This window comes from Lindgomyces ingoldianus (assembly GCF_010093535.1).
Source record: "Lindgomyces ingoldianus strain ATCC 200398 unplaced genomic scaffold BDR25scaffold_8, whole genome shotgun sequence".
Lineage (NCBI taxonomy): Eukaryota > Fungi > Ascomycota > Dothideomycetes > Pleosporales > Lindgomycetaceae > Lindgomyces > Lindgomyces ingoldianus.
Window position 1 is genome coordinate 127927 of NW_022985169.1, and position 20946 is coordinate 148872.

The 20946-nt window shown below is 48.5% G+C and overlaps 9 protein-coding genes across 9 annotated transcripts; 5 read left to right on the forward strand and 4 right to left on the reverse strand.

The window, feature by feature from the left end:
- Positions 1 to 1397: 1397 nt before the first annotated feature.
- BDR25DRAFT_352051 (uncharacterized protein) lies at positions 1398 to 1942 on the forward strand (the record flags this gene model as incomplete). Its single annotated transcript, XM_033694961.1, has 4 exons — positions 1398 to 1564; positions 1619 to 1663; positions 1690 to 1824; positions 1855 to 1942. The coding sequence occupies 4 exons, from the start codon at positions 1398 to 1400 to the stop codon at positions 1940 to 1942; spliced, it is 435 nt and encodes a 144-aa protein (XP_033550396.1).
- A 97-nt stretch (positions 1943 to 2039) lies between these two features.
- Positions 2040 to 4058, reverse strand: BDR25DRAFT_311796 (uncharacterized protein; the record flags this gene model as incomplete). Its single annotated transcript, XM_033691256.1, has 2 exons — positions 2040 to 2698; positions 2771 to 4058. The coding sequence occupies 2 exons, from the start codon at positions 4056 to 4058 to the stop codon at positions 2040 to 2042; spliced, it is 1947 nt and encodes a 648-aa protein (XP_033550397.1).
- A 35-nt stretch (positions 4059 to 4093) lies between these two features.
- BDR25DRAFT_352053 (uncharacterized protein) lies at positions 4094 to 5395 on the forward strand (the record flags this gene model as incomplete). The annotated part of the gene is made up of 10 exons (XM_033694962.1): positions 4094 to 4170; positions 4207 to 4272; positions 4484 to 4574; positions 4689 to 4706; positions 4740 to 4753; positions 4794 to 4834; positions 4900 to 4977; positions 5067 to 5088; positions 5182 to 5350; positions 5381 to 5395. The coding sequence occupies 10 exons, from the start codon at positions 4094 to 4096 to the stop codon at positions 5393 to 5395; spliced, it is 591 nt and encodes a 196-aa protein (XP_033550398.1).
- A 37-nt stretch (positions 5396 to 5432) lies between these two features.
- Positions 5433 to 5975, reverse strand: BDR25DRAFT_216791 (uncharacterized protein; the record flags this gene model as incomplete). The annotated part of the gene is made up of 1 exon (XM_033684883.1): positions 5433 to 5975. The coding sequence occupies one exon, from the start codon at positions 5973 to 5975 to the stop codon at positions 5433 to 5435; it is 543 nt and encodes a 180-aa protein (XP_033550399.1).
- Positions 5976 to 7485: 1510 nt separating this feature from the next.
- Positions 7486 to 8768, forward strand: BDR25DRAFT_281446 (DUF1295-domain-containing protein). The gene is made up of 2 exons (XM_033687891.1): positions 7486 to 8305; positions 8362 to 8768. The coding sequence occupies exons 1-2, from the start codon at positions 7515 to 7517 to the stop codon at positions 8684 to 8686; spliced, it is 1116 nt and encodes a 371-aa protein (XP_033550400.1). The 5' UTR covers positions 7486 to 7514; the 3' UTR covers positions 8687 to 8768.
- Positions 8769 to 10922: 2154 nt separating this feature from the next.
- On the forward strand, positions 10923 to 13678 carry BDR25DRAFT_301803 (uncharacterized protein). Its single transcript, XM_033689653.1, has 3 exons — positions 10923 to 11276; positions 11332 to 11625; positions 11731 to 13678. The coding sequence occupies exons 1-3, from the start codon at positions 11212 to 11214 to the stop codon at positions 13532 to 13534; spliced, it is 2163 nt and encodes a 720-aa protein (XP_033550401.1). The 5' UTR covers positions 10923 to 11211; the 3' UTR covers positions 13535 to 13678.
- BDR25DRAFT_392124 (uncharacterized protein) lies at positions 13635 to 15512 on the reverse strand (the record flags this gene model as incomplete). Its single annotated transcript, XM_033698188.1, has 10 exons — positions 15310 to 15512; positions 15229 to 15265; positions 15129 to 15191; positions 14935 to 15087; positions 14663 to 14907; positions 14377 to 14630; positions 13983 to 14344; positions 13844 to 13938; positions 13724 to 13763; positions 13635 to 13678 (listed from the first exon to the last, which is right to left on the reverse strand). Exons 1-10 carry the CDS (start codon positions 15343 to 15345, stop codon positions 13635 to 13637), a joined length of 1329 nt encoding a protein of 442 aa, XP_033550402.1. The 5' UTR covers positions 15346 to 15512.
- Positions 14950 to 17369, forward strand: BDR25DRAFT_281451 (PTR2-domain-containing protein). Its single transcript, XM_033687892.1, has 3 exons — positions 14950 to 15682; positions 15733 to 16602; positions 16657 to 17369. The coding sequence occupies exons 1-3, from the start codon at positions 15382 to 15384 to the stop codon at positions 17334 to 17336; spliced, it is 1851 nt and encodes a 616-aa protein (XP_033550403.1). The 5' UTR covers positions 14950 to 15381; the 3' UTR covers positions 17337 to 17369.
- A 2439-nt stretch (positions 17370 to 19808) lies between these two features.
- BDR25DRAFT_158866 (uncharacterized protein) lies at positions 19809 to 20417 on the reverse strand (the record flags this gene model as incomplete). Its single annotated transcript, XM_033684002.1, has 1 exon — positions 19809 to 20417. A coding segment is annotated over one exon (609 nt), but the record flags the coding sequence as incomplete, so codon positions are not given.
- Positions 20418 to 20946: the final 529 nt, after the last annotated feature.

Here is a 20946-nt window from a genome sequence, read left to right on the forward strand (position 1 = left end):
AAAGATCTTTTGCCTTAATTGGAGGAATAAATGAAAGCAATTGCGGTGATACCATTGAGGGATCCACAACAGTGTGTTCGTCTAAAGCCGCTGATTCAGGCTAAATACACGTAGCGAGACGATATGATGATCTCTGATGTTGTTAGTGTGCGGAGAGGGTGCCGTGTTCCCTGAGATACTAATGGGGCGAAGCGAGAAAAGGTACGGGTAGTGGAGTAGAGTTGAGGAAGGGTCAGCCTCGGCTTTGAAAGGTGCGATGGTTCACGCTAAGCCGAAAGAAGACCAGTAGCATTCATATCAGCCGCTGAGTTGACTACTGCACAAAGCCATTATTTCTGGGGAAAAAGACGTATGTGCCGAAACACCCTCATGACGTTTGCACGACTGATATCATGCACCTTTGTGCTAGCCTCTCACTCGCTTCCGAAGAGACCTAAGCTGATCTCTCTGTCTCCTGTCATGTAATATGTGCATTGTAGTTTAAAGATGCTTTAGAAACTGTGTGGACCCAATGGATATCGCTAGTAGCAAACCACCGAGTAGACTTTGGTCTTAAGAAACTGCTTATAATTAGCTTAATTTAAGGCTCCGTGACTACGCGCAATGTAACTCGATCTTCGAGACTCGGCCATCAACTTTAACTACGGATCTCGCCCCAACGAACATAACTGTCATGGTATCTTCCGATAACTTCGAATCTCCGGTGCAGCTGCCCTGGGCAGGTGTCTTTAGTTCTCAGAAATACCGGTCAAATTCAGGCTACCAAGATTACCCTTTATGATAGTGGACGAAGTTCGTGGGACGATCATAGTGGCTTGCTTGGGTATCTTCAACATCTCTAAGAAATATACCCTAACGATTAGATTCAGACTATCTCTTCACTAGAGGGCAAATAGCACTCGCTCGTAAGATGAACATCGAAACACTACATATTCTTCAAAGTCCCATCTAGAACACGTAGCGAAAGGCAAAAAAATTCAGAATATATTTCTTTAAAGTCATTGCTTTCCATTTGTACGGCGTTTGTCAAGGAGCTTCTCTAGCCATCTCTTTATATTATCTAGTGTGCAAGTTTTCATGACGTCTCGGTGTAGAACATCATACCCACGATTTCTTCCTCAATACTCATAGCCTGCTCACCCTTTAGTTGTATTCTCTTGTCCAGCACCCAACCGAGGTTCCTTCTTATAGGTTGGCACACACACAGCTGAGTAGTTGGAACAAAGGTAGTAATTATTGCCCCGTACTCGGACCCATTCCACCGGGATTTTAAATACGCTGCCGATGCGACATATAAAGCCACCACCGGTCGCCCTCATGATGGCACACACCTAAGTCTCGATAACTATCCAAACTAAATTCATTCTCGTCGCTATTCCAACAAGAGAGCCAACACGATGAGACCCCAAGTCCTCTATTATCTCCCCCTCATTGTGCTGGCATCTGGTTTCCCGGTGCTAGGCCTTCGTTTACCAGCCGGTTCCCTTCACAAACGTAACTGCGTTGACGAATGCTTTGCCCAGCTATGTCTTTATCGCCCTGACCCGGATGATGTCAAACTCTGGTAAGTGCCCTATTGCGCAATTCGCATTAAAATGCTAATTCACAACAACTGCAGTGCAAGACAGTGCGCCGACCTATGTCAGAACGATCCAAAGTTGAAGTAGTGCCGAACATCGGTTGGTCTAGCATCGTATTTTGCACTCGTGGTTGCACGTATTACGCTATGACGGGCATATTTCATTCCGACTCGTATCCAGATGGGAAGCTGAAAATCAATATTAATTCTACTTGTGTTGGGAATCTGATTGGCAGTGAAGTGCAGTAGGGTGCAGTGCATGACATGCAACTCAGAATCACGCCTGTCTTATTGTACAAAATCAGTTCTTCCAAGTTCCAACGACTCGAAGCCACACCAATTCATTCAAACCTCTCTTGGTAGCTGCCTTACATAATCCCCAAAAACCGGTTTCCTAGAATTCTTGCATCTCATACGGGCTGCCTCCCTGCATCTTCCCCTCTGGGTTCTTCATGCTTTGCTAGTGACCCCTACCCTCCTGGATACGGTCACGGTGGAACATGTGGCTATTGTACGAATGTATCGAATACTCGCCCGTATTGAAACCCCTGCCGCCGATCACAGCGAACGGGTTAGATCGGCAACTTGCTTCACTACTAGCCGAGACGTTCCTATTGCTCTGCGCAACTTCAGCAAGGGATTCCTGAGAGGAGTGCGTAGAGAGAGCAGCTCGGATATTGTCCTTTGACACGATGCGAACTGTAGTAGGCTTTACGTTGCTAGCCGCATATCGGTGGGGATTCTTGGGTGGAATTGGTGGTATTTGATCGTCTTCCTCAACAGCGTATGGTGGAGGGCTTCGGGGTCGTGTTGGGTGGTATTTAGGAGGACCAGCGGGGCCAACGTTCACCGGGCTCGGGATACGGGTGGCTGGCATCTTCCCAGCGCGACGGGCCGCGACCGATTCGTTGGACCTAGTATGCTTATTTTCAAAGAATGGGTCAGGTCCTTGTATCAGGTCATTAGTTAAGGATAGATCAACTAAGATGGTTCCAGCATATATACCCTCCAGAAAGCCAACAGGAATACCTCCATAGACCCTAGAGCCTCCGCCTTCCTTCACGTCCGCCTTCGACTCTTTGGAGACATCGCGCTTGTTGGGGTTGTATGGCATCGATCCTGAAGTCACACAGTCAGAGAACTGTACGGGTGCAAAGGGATGACTCGTAAAGATCAAATCAGGAAACGAACCGTTCAACCCAGATGACGCGATTTGCTTGACATTGAGAGCGAGGGCCATACCATCAGACGCAGGCACAGTGTACTCGACCACTTCTTTGGGTATATCGTTAGCAAATGGATTCGAGGTCCTGATTGCTTTGTACAAACCGTCAGCCTCATGTTGTGATGGTTTCCGTTGAATGACTCCAACCAATTCTGTAGACGGCGTCCTATTGCCGCGACCCATTTGATTTAGCGGTGTCTTGCCGCGCTGGGAACCATACGGTGACTCATTCTTTTTCGAAAGCGGTGAGTTTTCCGGTGTAGGACGCGTGCTGCCGAAGACCTCCTTGCCCTTCTTGCTAGGCGTACTGTGGCTGCTATCATTAGATTGATGTCGAAGACTACTAAATGAGAGGGACTTGATCCAGGAGGATGCGCACTCAGCTAGCTTTTTCGGCGGACAGGGACTGCCTTCGAGAAACTTCATTGCCATCTTTCGATCAGCAACAGTCTTCTTGTCTCGGATCCAAGCCTTCAGATCGACCTTTTGCTTTTCAGCGACTTGCCCGAACTGCGGGTATGTGTGCCGCAACTCCATGTCATCTTCGTCAAGCTGTTTCTTTCGGGCTAACATCCCAACCCGGTGAGATCGGTCTTTCCCTATGTCTCGACGACGAACACCAACGTTCTTCTCAGGGAATGCAAGTGCACTAGGAGAAACCTTATCGACGAAGGCAGCGAGTTCCCCATAGTGCCGACGGCCGCGGATATCATGACCTTCCCTAACATCATTGACAATAGGCAGAAGCACTTCTTCCCAGGCAGCACAAACGTTGCGGCATTCGAAGTACGTGATACCATAAGGATTCTTCGCCTTGCCGACCTTGAAGGCCTGAAGTAGCCAGACAAAGAGGTGTTTCTCATGCTCAATAACACTCCAAGCCGATGTATCGATATCATCGATCCTGGACGCGGTCTTATCATCAAGGGCAGACTTGTCATCAGAATCATTAGGATCGTACCGTAAAATTCCGTCATCGTACCGCGTATACCACCATAAGATGTCCTCTCGAGTGACACTGCCTGGAAGCGAAGCTCGTGGCATGCCGGCCTCCTGGCGAAAGAGAAAGGTATCGCGAAAGAAGGCCCATGGCACGAGGAATGATTCTTTGGCCAGGAACATGTGCTGTAGTTGGTCGAGATCGCGATAGCCAAGACATTTGAGGGCGTGTTTAAGCTCCACGCTCATTTTCTCCGACTTTGCGGTCGAAGCCCGCTTGCGTTGCGGTGAGATGGAGTATTCTGGTGCATACATTTTGCGGGTTTGTTGGTGGGAGAGGGAAAAAAGAGATGGGAGAGGGAAAAAAGAGAGGGGAGAGGGACGAAAAAAACACTGACGTGGGTGACGAAATAGCGGTGTTGATGTGGTGATGTGAAGGTTAGCAAACAGCTGCTCGAACAAGCGGTTTCTCCACCGCTAGAGCTATGGAGATGACGGTGTTGCTTCACCGCGGATTCAAGGTGACAAAGTGAGGTATCTTATTTTATACTTCTCTAATCAACGTAGTCTAGAGGACGGCCTTAATATATGAGACATTGGCACTAAAAACATACTCTAAAATAGTTGTCTACAGTTATGAAGTCCTCCGAGCTGCACCACCTACTCGCATTCATCCACTACTGCTGCCTACTTTAGCACCATGCTTCCTAGCTCACTCTTTTGCATAAATATGCCCTCAGATACACTCCTTTACCAATCAAATTAGTTCCTCATCACTTTGGCTCTCCCAAAAGCTTCACAATAGTTGTCCTTCTGCTAGATTCCTGCACAGTGCGCCTTGGTTCTACAAACTTCCACAATACTAGCATTATCTTCTTACTTTTAAATTCATTTTAAGGCTAATCCAGCCTATAAAATTCTGCAGTGATATTAGGAAATCATTAGAAAATCATTACCAACCATGTACACTATGTAGGAGACAAATCCCCCCTATAGATCGGTACTGCTTGGTAAAAACCCTTAAACACTTCCGATAATGATAATTACCAGCCTCGGTATTATAATACTATTACATGATAATCATACCGTAGGTGAACCTATCTACTAAGCTTCTTTTCCCCTGTTATCGAGTTTTGCGTCAAATGGCAAATTTAAGCTCTCCTCGGCAACGCGAATTGCCAAAGTGTAGGAAAGAGCTACTGGCCAACCGACATCGCAGCTTCATACTACATCTGTTGGGAAATGCGTAGCATATACAAAAAGACTTCATAATTTCTTCAGACTATATTTAATTGTAAGTTCTGCATTTCCTTCCCATCGAAGCTTCACTTATTCTGCAAATTTAGTGTCTAATTTAATGTCTTCGTAAGATTATACAGAAGATAAGAGGTTATCTTGACAGAGTACACTGCAGTTTATAGGCTTGGCACCGGGACAGTATCAGGTCGTATGGTTTGAGTTACTTGCGGCGTTTCTTTAATATTCCGATGCCAAATCTAGAAAACTTCTGTGATAGTTGCACCATTCTACGATTTTCTGATTCTTTACCGGTTATCTGGCTATTACTATCTTCTTTCGAATCTTATTCTGTAGTCGTTGCTCGTCCAGTAGAAACTTAATCTGCTAATATCGCCGAGAGCATTGTAGAATAATGCTGGTGACTTACTATAGTAATTGGATGAGATGCGCCTAGTCAATTCTAGCGCATGATCTCTCGTATAAGCTTGTCGCCTCCTCATACTGCTTAAGTATGTCCAGGAGATGTGCAAGATAGTATAGACTTTCCAGGGTGTCGGGGTGGTCCTCGCCAAGCATCTTCTGTCTCCCTGCCAGCGCCAAGTTGCTTACGCTCGTCACCCTGTCGGGATGGTCCTCGCGAAGTGTCTTCTCTTTCCCTGCCAGCGCCAGCCGGTTCATCTTCTCTGCCTCCTCGTACTTCCCTTGGTCTTGCAGAACCAGCGCCAGGTTGCTTACACTCCTCGGCGCGTCAGGATGGCCCTCAACAGGCTTCCTCTCTCTCCCTATCAGCATCCGCCGGTTCATCTCCTCTACTTCCTCGTACTTCCCTTGGTCTTGCAGCACCACTGCCAGGTTGTTTAAGCTCGTCAGCGTAGAGGGGTGGTCCTCACCAAGTTTCTTCTCTCTCCCTCCCAGCGCCCGCCGGCTCATCTCCTCTACCTCCTCGTACTTCGCTTCGTACTGCAGCACCACAACCAGGCTGCTTACACTCATTAGCGTAGAAGGGTGGTGCTCGCCAAGTCTCTTCTCTCCCTGCCAGCGCCCGCCGGTCCATCTCCTCTGCCTCCTTGTACTTCCCCAGGTACTGCAGCACACCACCCAGGTTACTTACGCTCGTTAGCGTAGAGAGGTGGTCTTCGACAAGCTTCTTCTCTCTCCCAGCCCACCCAGCATGTCTAAGGGTTTCAGTCACGTGGGGGGACACCAATTCGGGGCTAAGATGGCTGTTTGGTAGTTGCGCTCAGCCAAACAGACGTTGATTTTTTGGGAAATTTGAATATATTCTTAGGGGCAGACCATCTATAGGATGTAAATAATGTGATTTTACTGATCAATCTATCATCTCTACACCCTCAGCGTCAAGCTCTTCGGTAAGGCGCCTGGCCCATCAATGGCCAGGAGCAGAGTCCTCTGTAATAATAACGCGCTTGCTCGGGAAGCCATCTCTGGCCTTATCGTAGTATAGGATAAGCAGATTTTCGTAAACCTGAAAATCGCACCACAGTATGTCGGTTACTTTGCTATGATCACGCTCAAAACTCTCGTATTTGTCAAAGGTTTGTCAAAAGTTTGTGGATGCACGCACCATTTCCACACGTAACTGAGAACCATTCAACATACCGGTAGTAGGGCAAACCTATTCTTGCCGGGGATTAGACTGCCAAGCGTCAGAACCTCGGCCCCGTCCGAAGAACGTTCTAACTTGCAGAGCTCTTATTCCGCTGTAATATAGGAACCTAGCTACGAATTACAGAGAGCATTTAAAGTTTTTGTCAGCGGTCCGACGTGCAAAGCGGATTAGCTTCCTACACTACGTATATAGTTGGCTACAGGTTAAACATTATATCGAGTATTGTATGTTCTGAATAGCGGGGGAGGGTTAGCTCCGAGTAGCGATTAGGTGAGGTGGTGATGCTATCTTCAAGAGGTTTTGTTCGATGCATCGTAGTACACAGTACGAATGGAGTGACAAGACAACTACCAATGTGTAATTTAAGGTAGGATAGATCTTATATTAACCAATCACTATGGAGCGCGTTGAACATGACGTTTTGGGAGATTCAACACGTCGGCGGACTTTGCGTGCTCGAAAGTTAGAGTATGTTAGGCTTATTCTGGCGCACGAGGCGATCTGTTTTGCAGGGGACGTTACCTTGCAGTGTCAGTTGTGGGTTCGTGGCCGCACTTGGTTGAAAGGAGGCTTTGACCACATATGAATGACGTCATCCTAGTTCCTCATAGTCTCAACATCAACAGGAATAAATGTTGAAGCTAGCCGAGGGGCAGTAATTGCCTTCGAATAGGCTTTGAATCCAATATATATAAGGGACAAGTGCTGAATGGCCGGAATAAAAACTACCGTTCGTGAGTCAGCATTTCAGCAGGATTAGCCGGGTCAACAAGAATACGGGGTAAGTGGGGCCGCGATCAGATCACCATGCATTACATCATTCATATTGCGGGGGAAGCTTTAAAGATGAAGCAACCTCGTGGGCGAGAGCTGCTCCACTTGTAGCTCTTCTCTTCCTCAACATGGCTTCGGGGTGGTTCGGAAGATCAGACAACGCGCCCTCGAGGCTGCCTGATGTCCAGATCCAAATCGCAGACCGTGAACCCAACAACTTCTATTTGGGCTCAAATGGTACTAGACCTGCCTCTGGAACGGAGAAAATTGATACTTTCCATTCGAAGAGGCATGTCAACTCAGCCTCATTGTTCGATGTTGGGATCTTCAGAGATACTCTAGCCCCATCCTTAGGCCTGCACTCGAGTCTTGCAGTCCTTGCATGGGCTGCTGCTCGTTATACAGGCCGCGTTGAAGCCAAGGACTGGCTGTGGCCCTCTGGCCAGGTTGTCAATGCCTGGTGGTCTGCTGTTGGCCGTCGGATGTACCAAGGATTTACCCTTTCCCAAGCTCTCCATCGTCTCTCCTGGCATGAACGTCTCCTGCTGACTGGCGTCACTCTCTGGGGTGGACGGCTCTTCTATCGTATCTCCTCCCAGTCGCTAAAGCGGGGCAAGGACGACCCACGATACGATGAGGTTAAGCAAGAGGAAAATTTCTGGACCAAGTCGCTCTTCACGACCTTCATTCCCGAGGCGTTCTTCCAGATGCTGATTAGCTTGCCTTTCACAGCGCCATTCCGACACGAGGGAGCAGTGCTGATGGGCTACCATCCAATCATCCAGATAATTGCGGTGGGAATGTTCTCCGCTGGCATCGCGCTTGAGACATTGGCGGACTATCAGCTTGATCAATTCAAGGCTGAAGGGAAGTCAGGGATGTTGAAGGAGGGTGTTTGGAGCATTGTCCGCCATCCAAAGTAAGTTCATCAGTATTTTCCTCCTTCTTCGCTCGCTGATTGTGATCTTTCTCCAGCTATCTTGGTGATGCTTTCGTTCACTTGTCGTTCATCGTTCTCTTGTACGGCTCGGATATGCTTGCACCTATCGAACTCCTCGGCCCCCTTGCCAACTACCTCTTCCTTCGGTACTATGGTGGGGATAAGGAAAACGAAAGGGGTCAAACTAGGCGTTATTCCATGTCCGCCCCAGATAAATTTGCGGAGCTAGAGAAGTTCCGCAGCGAGAAGAATTCTTTCTGGCCAGCGGCTCGGGAGATAAGAAATAAGTGGCTGTGGGTTATTCTCGGATGTGGTGGACTAGGAGTCTTTATCGAAGAGGGGTTGAGAACATTCCATTAGATTGGAATTGGCCAAAGGTGAATGTTGCTTCCTGGGGGCGGATGGCTTCTTTTCATTCCTCAAATTTAATATGAAAATTGGCTTTTTAGAACATTCTCAAATATTAAAAAGGTTATCCAATCTGCTCTGCCTATTGTTTGGTTTTGGAAACGAACAGAGCAGATTTTATTCTGTCTCATATCAAGTACTGAACCCCGAAAGACCCCTGAACTTTGTACGTAGCATCATAATGCCGCTAACACTCCTCGGCTAAGGCACCATGCAACATAGTCGCAAGTATGGAAAGTGTATCTGATACTTAACCTTATCTCATTAATCAACGTGGAACCTCCATTCCCATCCCCTTACAACCACCATTTCATTTGATATTAGTCATACCGAAAATCCCGCCTAAGAAGAGGAATTTGATAAAAAGCAACTACAACGACCAGCGAGACTCGTCACTTACAAAGAAGGCCACATCATGCCCATCGGTGATGCAGCTACAGATAACCGTCCTCCACACGGAAATATCAGGGCAAGACCTCTCAGAAGCTTAAATAAATTACACATCCAGGCTAGCTGGTAGCATCGACCGTGAATCCACGCAGGCCGGGGCGGGCAATAGTATCGAAGAAACCATGCTCAATAAGAAACCTGCCAGTGACTCTCTAGAGTACCTGTGGATCATCTCGACTGCATCCTCCGGGATTGTTGCAATTTATAGCCGTGAGGTTGTGGTGCGAAATCCATGCAACCTTGGATTTACAGAGTCCTCCAAGAAAAGTTTACTAAGAAGGATCTGTAGGCACTCACAGAGAATTAGCTGAGAGCTATCAATGCGCTGATGGCAAGAGATCCCCAAGTGCGTTCCCTTATCGGCTTGTGGATCCACGTAGCCGCTCGGGACGTTGCGCCTCTAAACACAACCCAAGTCTGGTTAGCGATTAATAATAGAAGCGTGAGAAGAACACTGTCCCTAGAATTAAAGCTAGTATTCTTAATACACTGAATACTTTCTAAAGGGCGAACCAGTTACGAATAGACGCTCCCATTAAGGGCCTCGGACTAGTATTGGCTCTGCTTGAGACAACTCGACAGCGTCTCCTCGTCTCAACAAGGCAAGCAGAAGAACTTTAGCTTTACAGTATCGTCGCATATACCAAGAAGCACGGTACTGAGATAGCTAGAGTATACAACACCTAGAGGAAGTTCGAGGAGAGTAATACTAACAATGACAGGAACGAGACCTTTGAAAAAAGACAAAGCGGTCGATCGATGGGGCTGGATAACAAGAGCCTAATCCATTCGCCTTTCTGACCAGGACGTAAATGTGCTATCGTTCGTTTAGTGGGAGCTTATGTCACACAATTACCGTCGGCATAATTCACGGTACCCGTACACGGCGAACAGTCCTCTTTGGTTGGGAGGGTACGTTTAAGAGAGTAAACAACCGGACAGTAAGTACAGAGAGGGTAATATTCTAAAGACGAAGATCTTTAAAATCAAACAGTCCTTTAGTTCGTCTTTGAGTACACCCCTCGTTGTTTTTGCTCATTGGATCAAGGGGGTGATCTGCTTGTCTTTGAGAACCAATGTTGTACTTGACCAGTCGTTATCGGCCACACCCCTGCCTTTTCTGTCTATGTTTCAGTTATTCTTTTCTACAGTTTTGGAAATGACAGTGGTACGCCAGGGAAGACTGGGAGGAGTTTGGTTGAATGGGGTGGGAGGGCCTTCCGAATTCGAGGCAATATTTTACAGTTTCGTATACACCCATGCAAATGACGTGGGCGACTTGCGATTCTTCGTCGTCTCTGCTTACAAAGGTAGCTATCGAATCAGGATAATGTTTCAACTTCGTACCTGAGTCTGAAAACGTGCAATACTTGCACGTTTTGCAGACATGGGGTAATGAGGGGAACCTGGTAAGAGCACAAATCGGTGTCTGGGAAGTCGAATCCTCAACGCCGTTCGAGGACAAAAAGTTAAGGATGGAAACGGATCCGAGTGGCCAATATTTCACATACTCCAGGAACTATTGGCATTCTGCGCTGCCTGTGCAAACGTTGAGCTGCCTTCTTGTCCTCGAGAGTTCGTGGACTTGGCAAATGCGTCATGGTGCTGGGCGGAAGCTTGATAAGCACGTGATGTAATAATGTCCCTCTTTGCCAAGAAGGCTAAATTGAGGGATCCATCGCGTCGGAAAGCTGGTGATACGGCAGCTCACATCATGATTTCTGGCCCCAAGCACCAAGGATTTGTCGCATGTTGTTAAGCCCCATGAGGAAGGAGATTTGGATCGCCTCTGTCATCACGAAAATGGCGATAGTCAGGATGACCGGGGAGCGTTAGTGCGATGGTGCTATGGATGACTCGAACTCGGTGCTCATCCTTTGCAGAGATGGGGTACAAATACCCCACTAACACGAAATTGCTTGGTGGTGTTGATATTGTCTCTTATGCTGTCAGTTCATCTATTTGTGTAGCTTGCGCTGAGTTCTAATTCTAGGTCCCGTTGAAGCCTCGATCAAATAGTGGCGAAGATGGCGCGATACTTGGGTGTTGCGGCGGCATTGGTCGCAACAGGAGCTCTCGCTATTACCCCAGAGTAGGCTCAGAGCTTCCAAGATTATATTTGATTCCCTTTACTAACGCGAGTGTAGGCAGATGTTGAGTGCACCCCGGCGATCTGAAGCCGTTCCGAACCCAGCTGGAACAATTGCATTCTTCTCAGTCTCGCAATATTCGTTTGATGAGCAATCTTCTTCAAGCGCATATAAGTTACTAGACCTTGAGTCTGGAAATATCACCCATTTCGCGTTAAACTCCAGTGAGGTAAATGAGATTATGTGGATACCGGGTAGCGAAACGGGCATCATATACATCAATGCGACCAATGAGGAGACTCCTGGTGGTGTCTCCCTTTGGATTGGGGACGCGTTGAATCCATCCGAAAGGTACACCTTGTTTCATCGCGTTGCACAGTACCGAACAATTGGGCTCAGGGAACTTCAGATGATAACAGCTGTCTTTGTGCAACGAAGCATGCTGACTTCAAATAGCACTTTAGTGGCTTCATTGGACGCACCATTCTCAGGTCTCAAGGTCGCGAATACTTCCTCTGGTGACCTACATTTTCTGGTCAATTCCCTGGCCTACCCTAACGGTACAGCATACAATGCGGAGCTTGCGCCCACACCAAGGAACACGGGGAGGCTCTACTCAGACATTTACCCGCGCCATTGGGATACTTGGCTTACCAAAGAGCGATATGCTGTTTTCGCTGGTACTCTTTCTGCAAACTCATCGTTTGCTCTGTCCGGTTCTGGTATGCGCAATCTCTTGCGAGGCATCAACTTTACGGCTACCCAACCAGAGACTCCTGTGCAGCCGTTTGGAGGGAGTGGCGATTATGACATATCCCCTGACGGTAAGATCATTGCGCTCCTCAGTAAAGCTACGCACCTAAACAAAGCCAACTTCACCGCGAGCTACATTTATCTCGGACCTTTCGACGGATCATCAGTACCAGTGGCTTTCAATGGACCAAACACCACGGCCAACAATGCTGGTCATGAAGGAGCTTCAGGAGCCCCTACTTTCTCTCCGGATTCATCAAAACTCGCTTACATTCAACAAGATGGCATTTACTATGAATCCGACAGATTTAAGCTCTACGCCCTTGATGTTGGTCTTAAGGGTAGCGAAGTGACTACCAGTAACTGGAAAGGCCTTGCATCCAACTGGGACAGGTGGCCTGACAGCATTCATTGGGCTCCAGATAGCAAATCTATATTTGTCTCAGCGGAGGATTATGCTCGGGAAAGAATTTTCAACATCCCGTTGACTGTGTCAGATAGTTTCACACCGCAGAACTTGACTGGCGTCACTACAGTATCCGCGTTCTACGTTTTGCCAGATTCCTCTCTGCTGGTATCTGCAGCAGCTGTCTGGACATCGCGAGACTTTTACATCACCACAGGCGACGGAGCGCCCAAGATGCTCTTCTCAGCTCTTAAAGTTGATCCCGAATTGGCTGGCCTTGGTCCTGAACTCTTTGAGGAGTTCTTTTTCACTGGCTCACAAGACGTTCAACTACACGCCTTGATCGTCAAACCATCCAGTTTTGTTGCCAATAAGACCTACCCGCTCGCTTACATTATCCACGGAGGTCCTCAGGGATCCAATGCAAATTCTTGGAGCACTCGGTGGAACTTCCAGGTCTGGGCTGATCAAGGATATGTCGTTGTGGCTCCAAACCCAACCGGCAGCACAGGATTCGGACAGGAGCTCATAGATGCCATCCAGGGCAATTGGGGCAGCTACCCATACGAAGACATTGTATTGTGTTGGGACTATATCCACTCAAACCTCTCGTATATTGATACTGAGAACGGAATCGAGGCTGGCGCTAGTTATGGCGGGTTCATGACGAACTGGATCCAAGGCCACGATTTAGGACGAAAGTTCAAGGCACTGGTAACTCACGATGGTGTCTCCAACACGCTTGCGGACTATGCATCCGAGGAACTGTGGTTTATCCGGCATGACAACAACGGCACGATTTGGGATGCTCGCGAGAACTATGAGAAGTTCAACCCGCTCGACCACATCGCGAATTATAGCACACCGCACTTCGTTGTGCACAATAGTATGGACTTTCGACTTCCTGAAAGCGACGGCCTCGCGCTGTTTAACATTCTCCAAGGAATCGGGGTGCCCTCGCGGTTCCTCAACTTCCCGGATGAGAATCATTGGGTTCTCGACCCAGAGAACTCTCTGTTTTGGCACACGGAGATCTTCAACTGGATTAATTACTGGTCTGGTGTTGGAGGACCCTTAGACGACATTCCGGTTGACAAATGAGTTCAAGAGATCGATATTAAAGGCTTTGAGGCCAGAAAATCCTGTATGATATTTTACAAAAACAGAGATATAGAGTTACCGATCTACTAGGAACGCATAATCATAATCTCAGCTTTCCTGTCAGATAGACGACTTCTAGTCCGGCTAGTATCTTGAGAAGATCAATCTGCTAAGGTTTCTTGCTTGCACCGCCGCGTTGAGGTACTATGAAGAACTGCTCCCATATAACCTGCATTGCGTTTCGAACCCCACCGGTATTAACATAGGAAGCTAAGTAGGCTTATTATTTCTTAGCAATCAGATATAAACCCTCGCCAGTCTCTCTCCTTGAAGCATTCGCTTAAGCACCCTCGTCCTCGACAGCGAAAACGTGGTTCCAAATACCCAACCCTGTAACCCGGTGCCTGGAAGGAAGAAAAATCTGCACGAAGCTCTAGGATAGCTCCACCCGAGAGCCCACCGCTCAAAGACCAGACCAGGTTTCTGGAAAACTCGGTCGGAGCCGAAATAGTGTTCTTGAGGCCCACCATCAATGGACGGGCATGGGGAGAGCAACCTTGGAAAAGCATGAGTATGGTCAGACCCAGCAAGAACACCTTCCAGAAAATTTCTCTTGCAGCAGGGCCAAGCTGATAAGCAATATCGCCACCTTTACGCCAACTCGTTCGGGGTAACAGAGCGGTGGTGTGGGTGCTGAGCACAGCAGCCAACTCCAACTCCAACTCCAACACATCCACCCATGTCATGAAATTCCACCATTCAATAAAGAGGTGAATGCTCTCACTACCATTGGCTGACCAATCTCGCATACTCGCGGCCTTGGCTGCAAATTCCCATCTCACAAGAAGTTGATGTTGCCATCAACGGCGCAAATGCCACTCCCGCTCCAAGACGAAGCCCAAGTTGCCACGACGCCTTGGTTTCGGTGGTGTATCCCAAAGAGTGAGGAGATAAGCATGGGCGTTGATGCGCACCGTGTTTCGAAAAGCAAGGCGGGTCGCGCCCGTTTAACCCTTGTCCTGATCGAGTCTCGAGCTAGCGATCTATTGGCCAAATTCAGCTGATTTGCCGTGCTTGTCAACCTGCCTTTATGAGCCTAGCGTTTCAACCCAGTGGCTGGCTTGGCACCGTTTTTGGAGGAGCCGAGAGGCACTTGGTGCCAAGGGATTCCGCTTTGCCAAGGCGGAGGAAATGTGAATTGCACCACCTGGTGGATCTCACCAGTTTGTCAATGATGGCTTTGGTCATTAGCGCAGGGAGGGAGCGATTTGGGCTTTCTTGAAATGGTAGGAAGTTTATTTTTCGCATCCTACTACCCCTCGAACAGCCCACAGCGCGATGCGAACTCACAAACAGCCGGGTAACAATGCTGCCTGTGAACGTTCAGATAAGAATTCTACCTCGCATGAGTGGCTGGGAGACCCCTGTGATCTTCATGCGCCGAGTCTTGAAGCAATGTCGATAGACTTGGCAGCAATTCTTCCCATCCTTAGCTCCTCTCAAGAGGTCGCGGCAGTCGATAACATAGCAGGTCCAAGACTGCTCCCGTGTCCCTCACAGGCTTGATCAATAGCTAGGCTGATTGCAACCTCACAATCATACTCACCTGCTTGAAACAGCTGCAGTTCACGAATCACGAGCTTCCCTCGCTTTGCTGCTGTGCCTTTCGCCGGGGAAAGTATAATTCACCAGACCTCTCGCTGTGATGGGATCAGCGTGCTTCCCTGTGACCTCCCCCTCCACTCCCTCAATTTATTTATTTATATACCTCCTACCCCGCTATTGACTGCCCACTTTCTGTGCAACACCATTACACCCGCAGTCAACCTCGACACAAGCACACCAGCATGGCTGGAGCCGCCGCCCAAAATGTGCCAGACATGGCCATGAGCAATGAGCCCGCGATCAGCGCCACCATGTTCGAAGCCAGCGAGAAGGAAGCGCTGGCCGCAGCCGATCGTAGGAGCAGCAGTCTCGCCGGACCCCCGGCTCCAGTCGAGTTCGAAGCCGACTTAGAGGGTGAGGAGCCTACCGAGGAAGACCTGCGCACGCTTCCCCGTATTTCGGGCAAGATCCCGTGGACTGCATACACTATTGCCATCGTCGAGATGTGCGAGCGGTTTGGTTACTATGGATGCCAAGTGTTGTGTATGTTTCCCGCTTTCTCGTTTGAGAGCATTGCTTATGTGTTTGATCAGACACCAACTTCGTTCAGCAGCCGTTACCACCAGGCCACCCGACTGGAAAGGATCCCAGCGCCGAGGGCCAGCCTGGTGCTCTCGGTATGGGACAGCGCGCGTCTTTTGGTATCGGTACTTTCAACTCTTTCTGGGCTTACTCGACTCCCATCATTGGTGCTATCATTGCGGATGAATATCTTGGTCGCTTCAACACCATCTTCATTGCCCTCGCCTTCTCCATCATTGGCCACATTCTCTTAGTCATCTCTGCTCTACCAACAGTGCTTGCCAGCGGCAAGGCGATCGCCCCCTTCATTCTCGGTGTCATCATCCTCGGCTTCGGAACGGGGGCTTTCAAGGCCAACATCTCTCCCCTGATCGCCGAGCAGTACAGGCAGACGAAGCTAAGGGTTATTCGGGACCCAAAGACTGGCGAGCGCGTTATTTCGGACCCCAACATTACTCTTTCCCGAATCTTCTTGTACTTCTACATGATGATTAACGTCGGCTCACTTACCGGCCAGATCGGCATGGTGTACGTCGAGAAATACGTTGGCTTTTGGTGTGCGTTCCTTCTGCCAACCATTCTCTTCTGCGGCTGCCCGCTCGTCCTCTGGTTCTGCCGCCACAAGTACCACCGCAGCCCACCTACCGGATCCGTGCTTATCCGCGCTATCAAGCTTTGGTTCCTTGCGCAAAAGGGCAATTGGTCCATCAACCCCGTCCAAACCCGCAAGAATTTCAAGAACGTGCATTTCTGGGAGGATGTCAAGCCGAGCAAGCTCGGGGATAGCAAGCCGAAGTGGATGCAGTTTGACGATGCCTGGGTTGATCAAGTCGCTCGTGGTCTTCGTGCCTGCTCTTGTTTCACCTGGATTCCACTCTACTGTAAGACCCTACCTAATACCCTTTTTATTGACCTTTCCACTAACGCATTCCTAGGGCTCGCCTACAACCAGATGAACAACAATTTGACTTCGCAAGCCGCGACCCTCACCCGCAACGGTGTCCCCAACGACGTCATCACCAACCTCAACCCCATCTCCTTGGTCATCTTCATCCCTATCGTCGACAACTTCCTCTATCCCGCTCTGCGCAAAGCCAACATCCGCTTCACCCCCATCAAGCGCATTGCCTTAGGCTTCGGACTCGCCTCTCTGGCCATGATCTCCGCAACTATCATCCAGTACTACATCTACAAGCTGGGTCCATGCGGAAAGCACATGAATAAATGCGACGACCCAGCCCCCATCAATGTCTGGGTACAAACTGCGCCGTACGTTCTTATCGGCTTCTCCGAGATCTTCACCTCCATTACCGGTCTCGAATTCGCCTTCACCAAGGCGCCGAAAAACATGCGGTCGCTGGTTACCTCATATTGGCACTTCATGTCCGCTTTTTCCAACGCCATTGGTCAGGCGCTTGTCTCCTTGTCGGAAGATCCACTTCTCGTCTGGAATTACGGTGTTGTTGCGATCCTGGCAGCGGTTGGTGGCATCCTTTTCTGGTTCCACCAGCGTCCGACGGATAAGAAGGAGGATATCCTTAACATGCTGCCCGATAGCAACTATATTGGTAAGGACAGAAGGCACAGCATATCTGACGATCACCACTCTGTCTAGATGGTGCTGTGGAGGCTAGAATTAGGTGCGGTGGTGCGTGGTATATAGGGAGCGGAACCTCGGAACGCCTGGATGCAAATTTTGCGTGCGTGCATGGCCCTTTTGTCGTGTGCGAAATTCTCTGGATTCTTGGCAATGCCAAGTAACAACTTTCCCCTCACAAATCTCATAGAAATGCAGGTCACTGCACATATCGCTCCATATAATCAACCACAACGCTTTCTACTGTAGGTGAAGCTTTTCAAATGTATGGATAGGGCCTATCCCACTAATTTGACAGAGTTTTAGATCATGGATCTAACTGTAGGCCTCTCGCGGGCCCCTTAGGGGACGCGTCTTATAGAAGCGCGCATCCTTAATCTAGAGGCCTTGCTACTAGCCTCCTCCTACTTAAAGCACAGCTAGAAGACTACTCATAGTCATTCTATCGCGTATCATCTCCTTATGCTCAGCGTCCCTATCCTAGAGGTCATTACTCGCTCGCGTGCTAGCTGTAGTACTGTCTATGCGATCCATCAGAACCTTATAAAGTATAGTACTATTACAGCCCCGCAGGTGCAGCGGTTAGGGCGTCCTCTAAGACTCACCCTAGCTGACAGAGAGGATCTGTTTAATAAGCTTGTCGCGCACAGCTAGATGTACCAGGGTAAGATAAAGTAGGCTTTTAGAGGAGCTAGAGTTAACGCAGCACGCCTGCTACTGTAAGGCCGAGATGGTGCTTACGTGCGACGGGTATATATACTATTCTGTACGCAATAATTAACTGTTAGTTGATTATTCGCACCTTTTTAGTTGTATTGGCGTAGTGGTACAGAGCTCCGTCCTTACAGCTACCTTGCGCAACTCTACCAGCCCTCCCACCGCGTGCAGCGTTCCTACCGCGCGGAGCTGGTGCTAGAGTACTCGCAGCGCGCTTTTTAAACGCAATAATACTCTAACTGTTACCTCCTTGTTTATTAAAAGTTAACTAATAAGTAGCAAGAGCGTTTCTAGCTATCTGTTTATGTTAATAACAGAGGTAAGCAATTTAGGGTACAATTAGCAGTAACTACTCTAAAAAACAGTTAGATAGGGCGGATAGGGCCTATTAAAAAGCCTTACTTACTATACAACGTCCTTCTCCCATGAGGCGGATTATATGGAGCGATATGTGCAGTGACCTGCATGTCTATGAGATTTGTGAGGGGAAAGTTGTTACTTGGCATTGCCAAGAATCCAGAGAATTTCGCACACGACAATTGTGGTCATAGGTGGCGATGTAGGGCGCAGTTAGATAACACCAGATACCTCCCCAATACCTGATACTTCCCTTAGCAGGATGTGCAAATGTCCAAATACCCCCCTCCACACCCCGAATCCCTTGAATGTGATGGTTGGGTCATCCGTGAAGATTCGGTTGGGATGATGCTGAGTCAGGAGGAGGCTCTAGGTAGTTAGTTTCTGGCACAGTCTGAAAAGAGAACAACTCTAAATCAACAACATCGCGATATACAGAAGGGTTCTACATCGCTAGCTAACTACGATATAGTCTATGATATCTTTACAGGTACAAAATACTTTTTTTTTACGGGCTCTTTCCCCCAGGGCCGCGCAGGGCCACTCTAGAACGCAGTACCTGCATGGACATCGGAAATCGGCGATGAGATCATACCACGAACCACCAACCGCTCCCTCCAATGACTACCACAATCTCCACGGACTGTACACATAGTGATTAAATCAAATTGCTCTATACCTCTCTGCCGAATTTTCCATCCATGCCTCCTTCAATAAGTTCTTGCGCGAAGAATGTCGAACCACACCAACTATACCTTCGCGCTATCATTGATACAACCCTTCTCAGAAGGTCGAACACAATCTTCTTTGTAGACTTAACGAGCTTCACCTTTCCTCTCTTAAAGCTAGTGAGAGTTCACCCCTCTCGACCTGGTGTAACCATGCGCACAATGCTCGGCTTGAAAATGCACACCGGTACGGCAGAGGAAAGCTCCCTCTTCAAAGGCCCGTTGTAGCTTTCAAGAACCACATCGTCATCACCTTCAAAGATCCCAGCTCGGTTCTGTTCTACCTTCATATGCATCTTGACGGTTCCGCGTACCGGCACCCCCCGGACCCAGTCTCCTAGGTCATACAAGTGGAATTTGTTCGCTTCTTCGATCATTTTATTCCACCTTATTGGTTTGAGAGGCAATCTGAAACAACATTGCTCGTCGACGCAAGAGTTTCCATGCGCGTCTGGGCTAATACGTGAACAGAGAAAAAAAAAATCTATTTTAGCCTGACCTCGTGTTCCTACGCTTCCTAAGCTTTCTCGATATAGTGTCCAAATCAGATCTCGAGATGTCCCATCCTCTCCTTCAATTCCAATTACATCCAATCTCTTATATTGTTCTCCCTATACTAGTTCTCTCACCTACTTCAATACCCTTCACCCATGCCTTCTGCACTTTTTTCTGTTTCGACTTTTGTACCACAAACATCAGCATTAAAGATCACTTCATTCTTCCAAGTAACTGCCTCTTTATACGCCTCTTCCACGTACTCATCTGGATCGTCCCCTCCCACCTTCCAGCATGCCTTCCCACACTTAAGCCGCTCGCCTCGTTGAACCATATGAGCAAAGATTCCTCGGGGACAAACAAACCGCTCTCGTTTCGTCACCAAAATTTCCCTCTGGACGACTTCTACATTAGGATTCATAACGAATGGCTGTCCTGGAGCACCATTAACTTCATGGATCTCTGGGCCATGTGACTTGATTGTGATCGCCTTGAGATACTGCTTCGCTTCGATCCACTTAGCAAGCTCATAGATTCCGAAATACTCCGCTTCTACATAGAGAGCGTGGTAAAGCGCATAGTCAAACCCTTTCTCCATATTCCAGAACAAAGGGAAGGTGTTCGGACGGCGGAGATGTCGAAGCAAGTGAGCGAAGAGATCGGGATCAGCGTCGATGAAGAACGAACCATCTTCCCGGGGATCGCCAATCCATCGGGATAGTTGAGCTGCGAAGAATCCAGATCCTGTGGCAAGGGTGTCTATTCGGGTGAGGAATTTGCGGCCGCCGACGTTGAGGGTGATGGTGTCTGAGGGAACGCTGTCGGCCATTATTGATTCGAGATGAAAGAACGGTTGAGAGGATTTCAGGAGTGCGTTCCCGATGAGACTACAGTCCTTTATATAGAAAGAAAGACTCACTCAAAAGTTCGGTGAGTAGCAAACCGCTTGCCACAATTCAGGCATCTATTTGCTTCCAAACATCACTAGTCCACGTGCTAGAGAACTCCTTTCATTGTCCCTTATTGCCTGAGTATTCTCGCATAATTGCTATCCACAAACACAGTAGCGCAATAACCCGGTATCAAACGCCTCTCGACTCGCTTGAGCAGGTTTTCCACGAAGTAGAAGATGCAACGCGAAAACTCTCGTTGTCGCTAAGTGGCTACTTTGAGAACTGTTTTGCCAACACCGTAAACATACTGTTCGAGTACTTCAGAAGACGCAACTAGTTGATTTGCCCACTTCATAGGCATTGCTACACTTGGCTTCCGGACAATGTGATTTTTCAAGATCTCCATTGTCAAGCCTTGCTACGATCCACTTGTCCAAG

Excerpts from the sequence above, each read along its gene's own strand:
- BDR25DRAFT_281446 (XM_033687891.1), top strand. The coding sequence starts at position 7,515 with ATGGCTTCGGGGTGGTTCGGAAGATCAGACAACGCGCCCTCGAGGCTG. Across the intron at positions 8,306-8,361 it reads AGCATTGTCCGCCATCCAAA|CTATCTTGGTGATGCTTTCG; the intron begins GTAAGTTCATCA and ends ATCTTTCTCCAG.
- BDR25DRAFT_301803 (XM_033689653.1), top strand. The coding sequence starts at position 11,212 with ATGGCGCGATACTTGGGTGTTGCGGCGGCATTGGTCGCAACAGGAGCT. Across the intron at positions 11,277-11,331 it reads GCTCTCGCTATTACCCCAGA|GCAGATGTTGAGTGCACCCC; the intron begins GTAGGCTCAGAG and ends ACGCGAGTGTAG. Across the intron at positions 11,626-11,730 it reads GCGTTGAATCCATCCGAAAG|CACTTTAGTGGCTTCATTGG; the intron begins GTACACCTTGTT and ends GACTTCAAATAG.
- BDR25DRAFT_281451 (XM_033687892.1), top strand. The coding sequence starts at position 15,382 with ATGGCTGGAGCCGCCGCCCAAAATGTGCCAGACATGGCCATGAGCAAT. Across the intron at positions 15,683-15,732 it reads CTATGGATGCCAAGTGTTGT|ACACCAACTTCGTTCAGCAG; the intron begins GTATGTTTCCCG and ends GTGTTTGATCAG. Across the intron at positions 16,603-16,656 it reads CACCTGGATTCCACTCTACT|GGCTCGCCTACAACCAGATG; the intron begins GTAAGACCCTAC and ends ACGCATTCCTAG.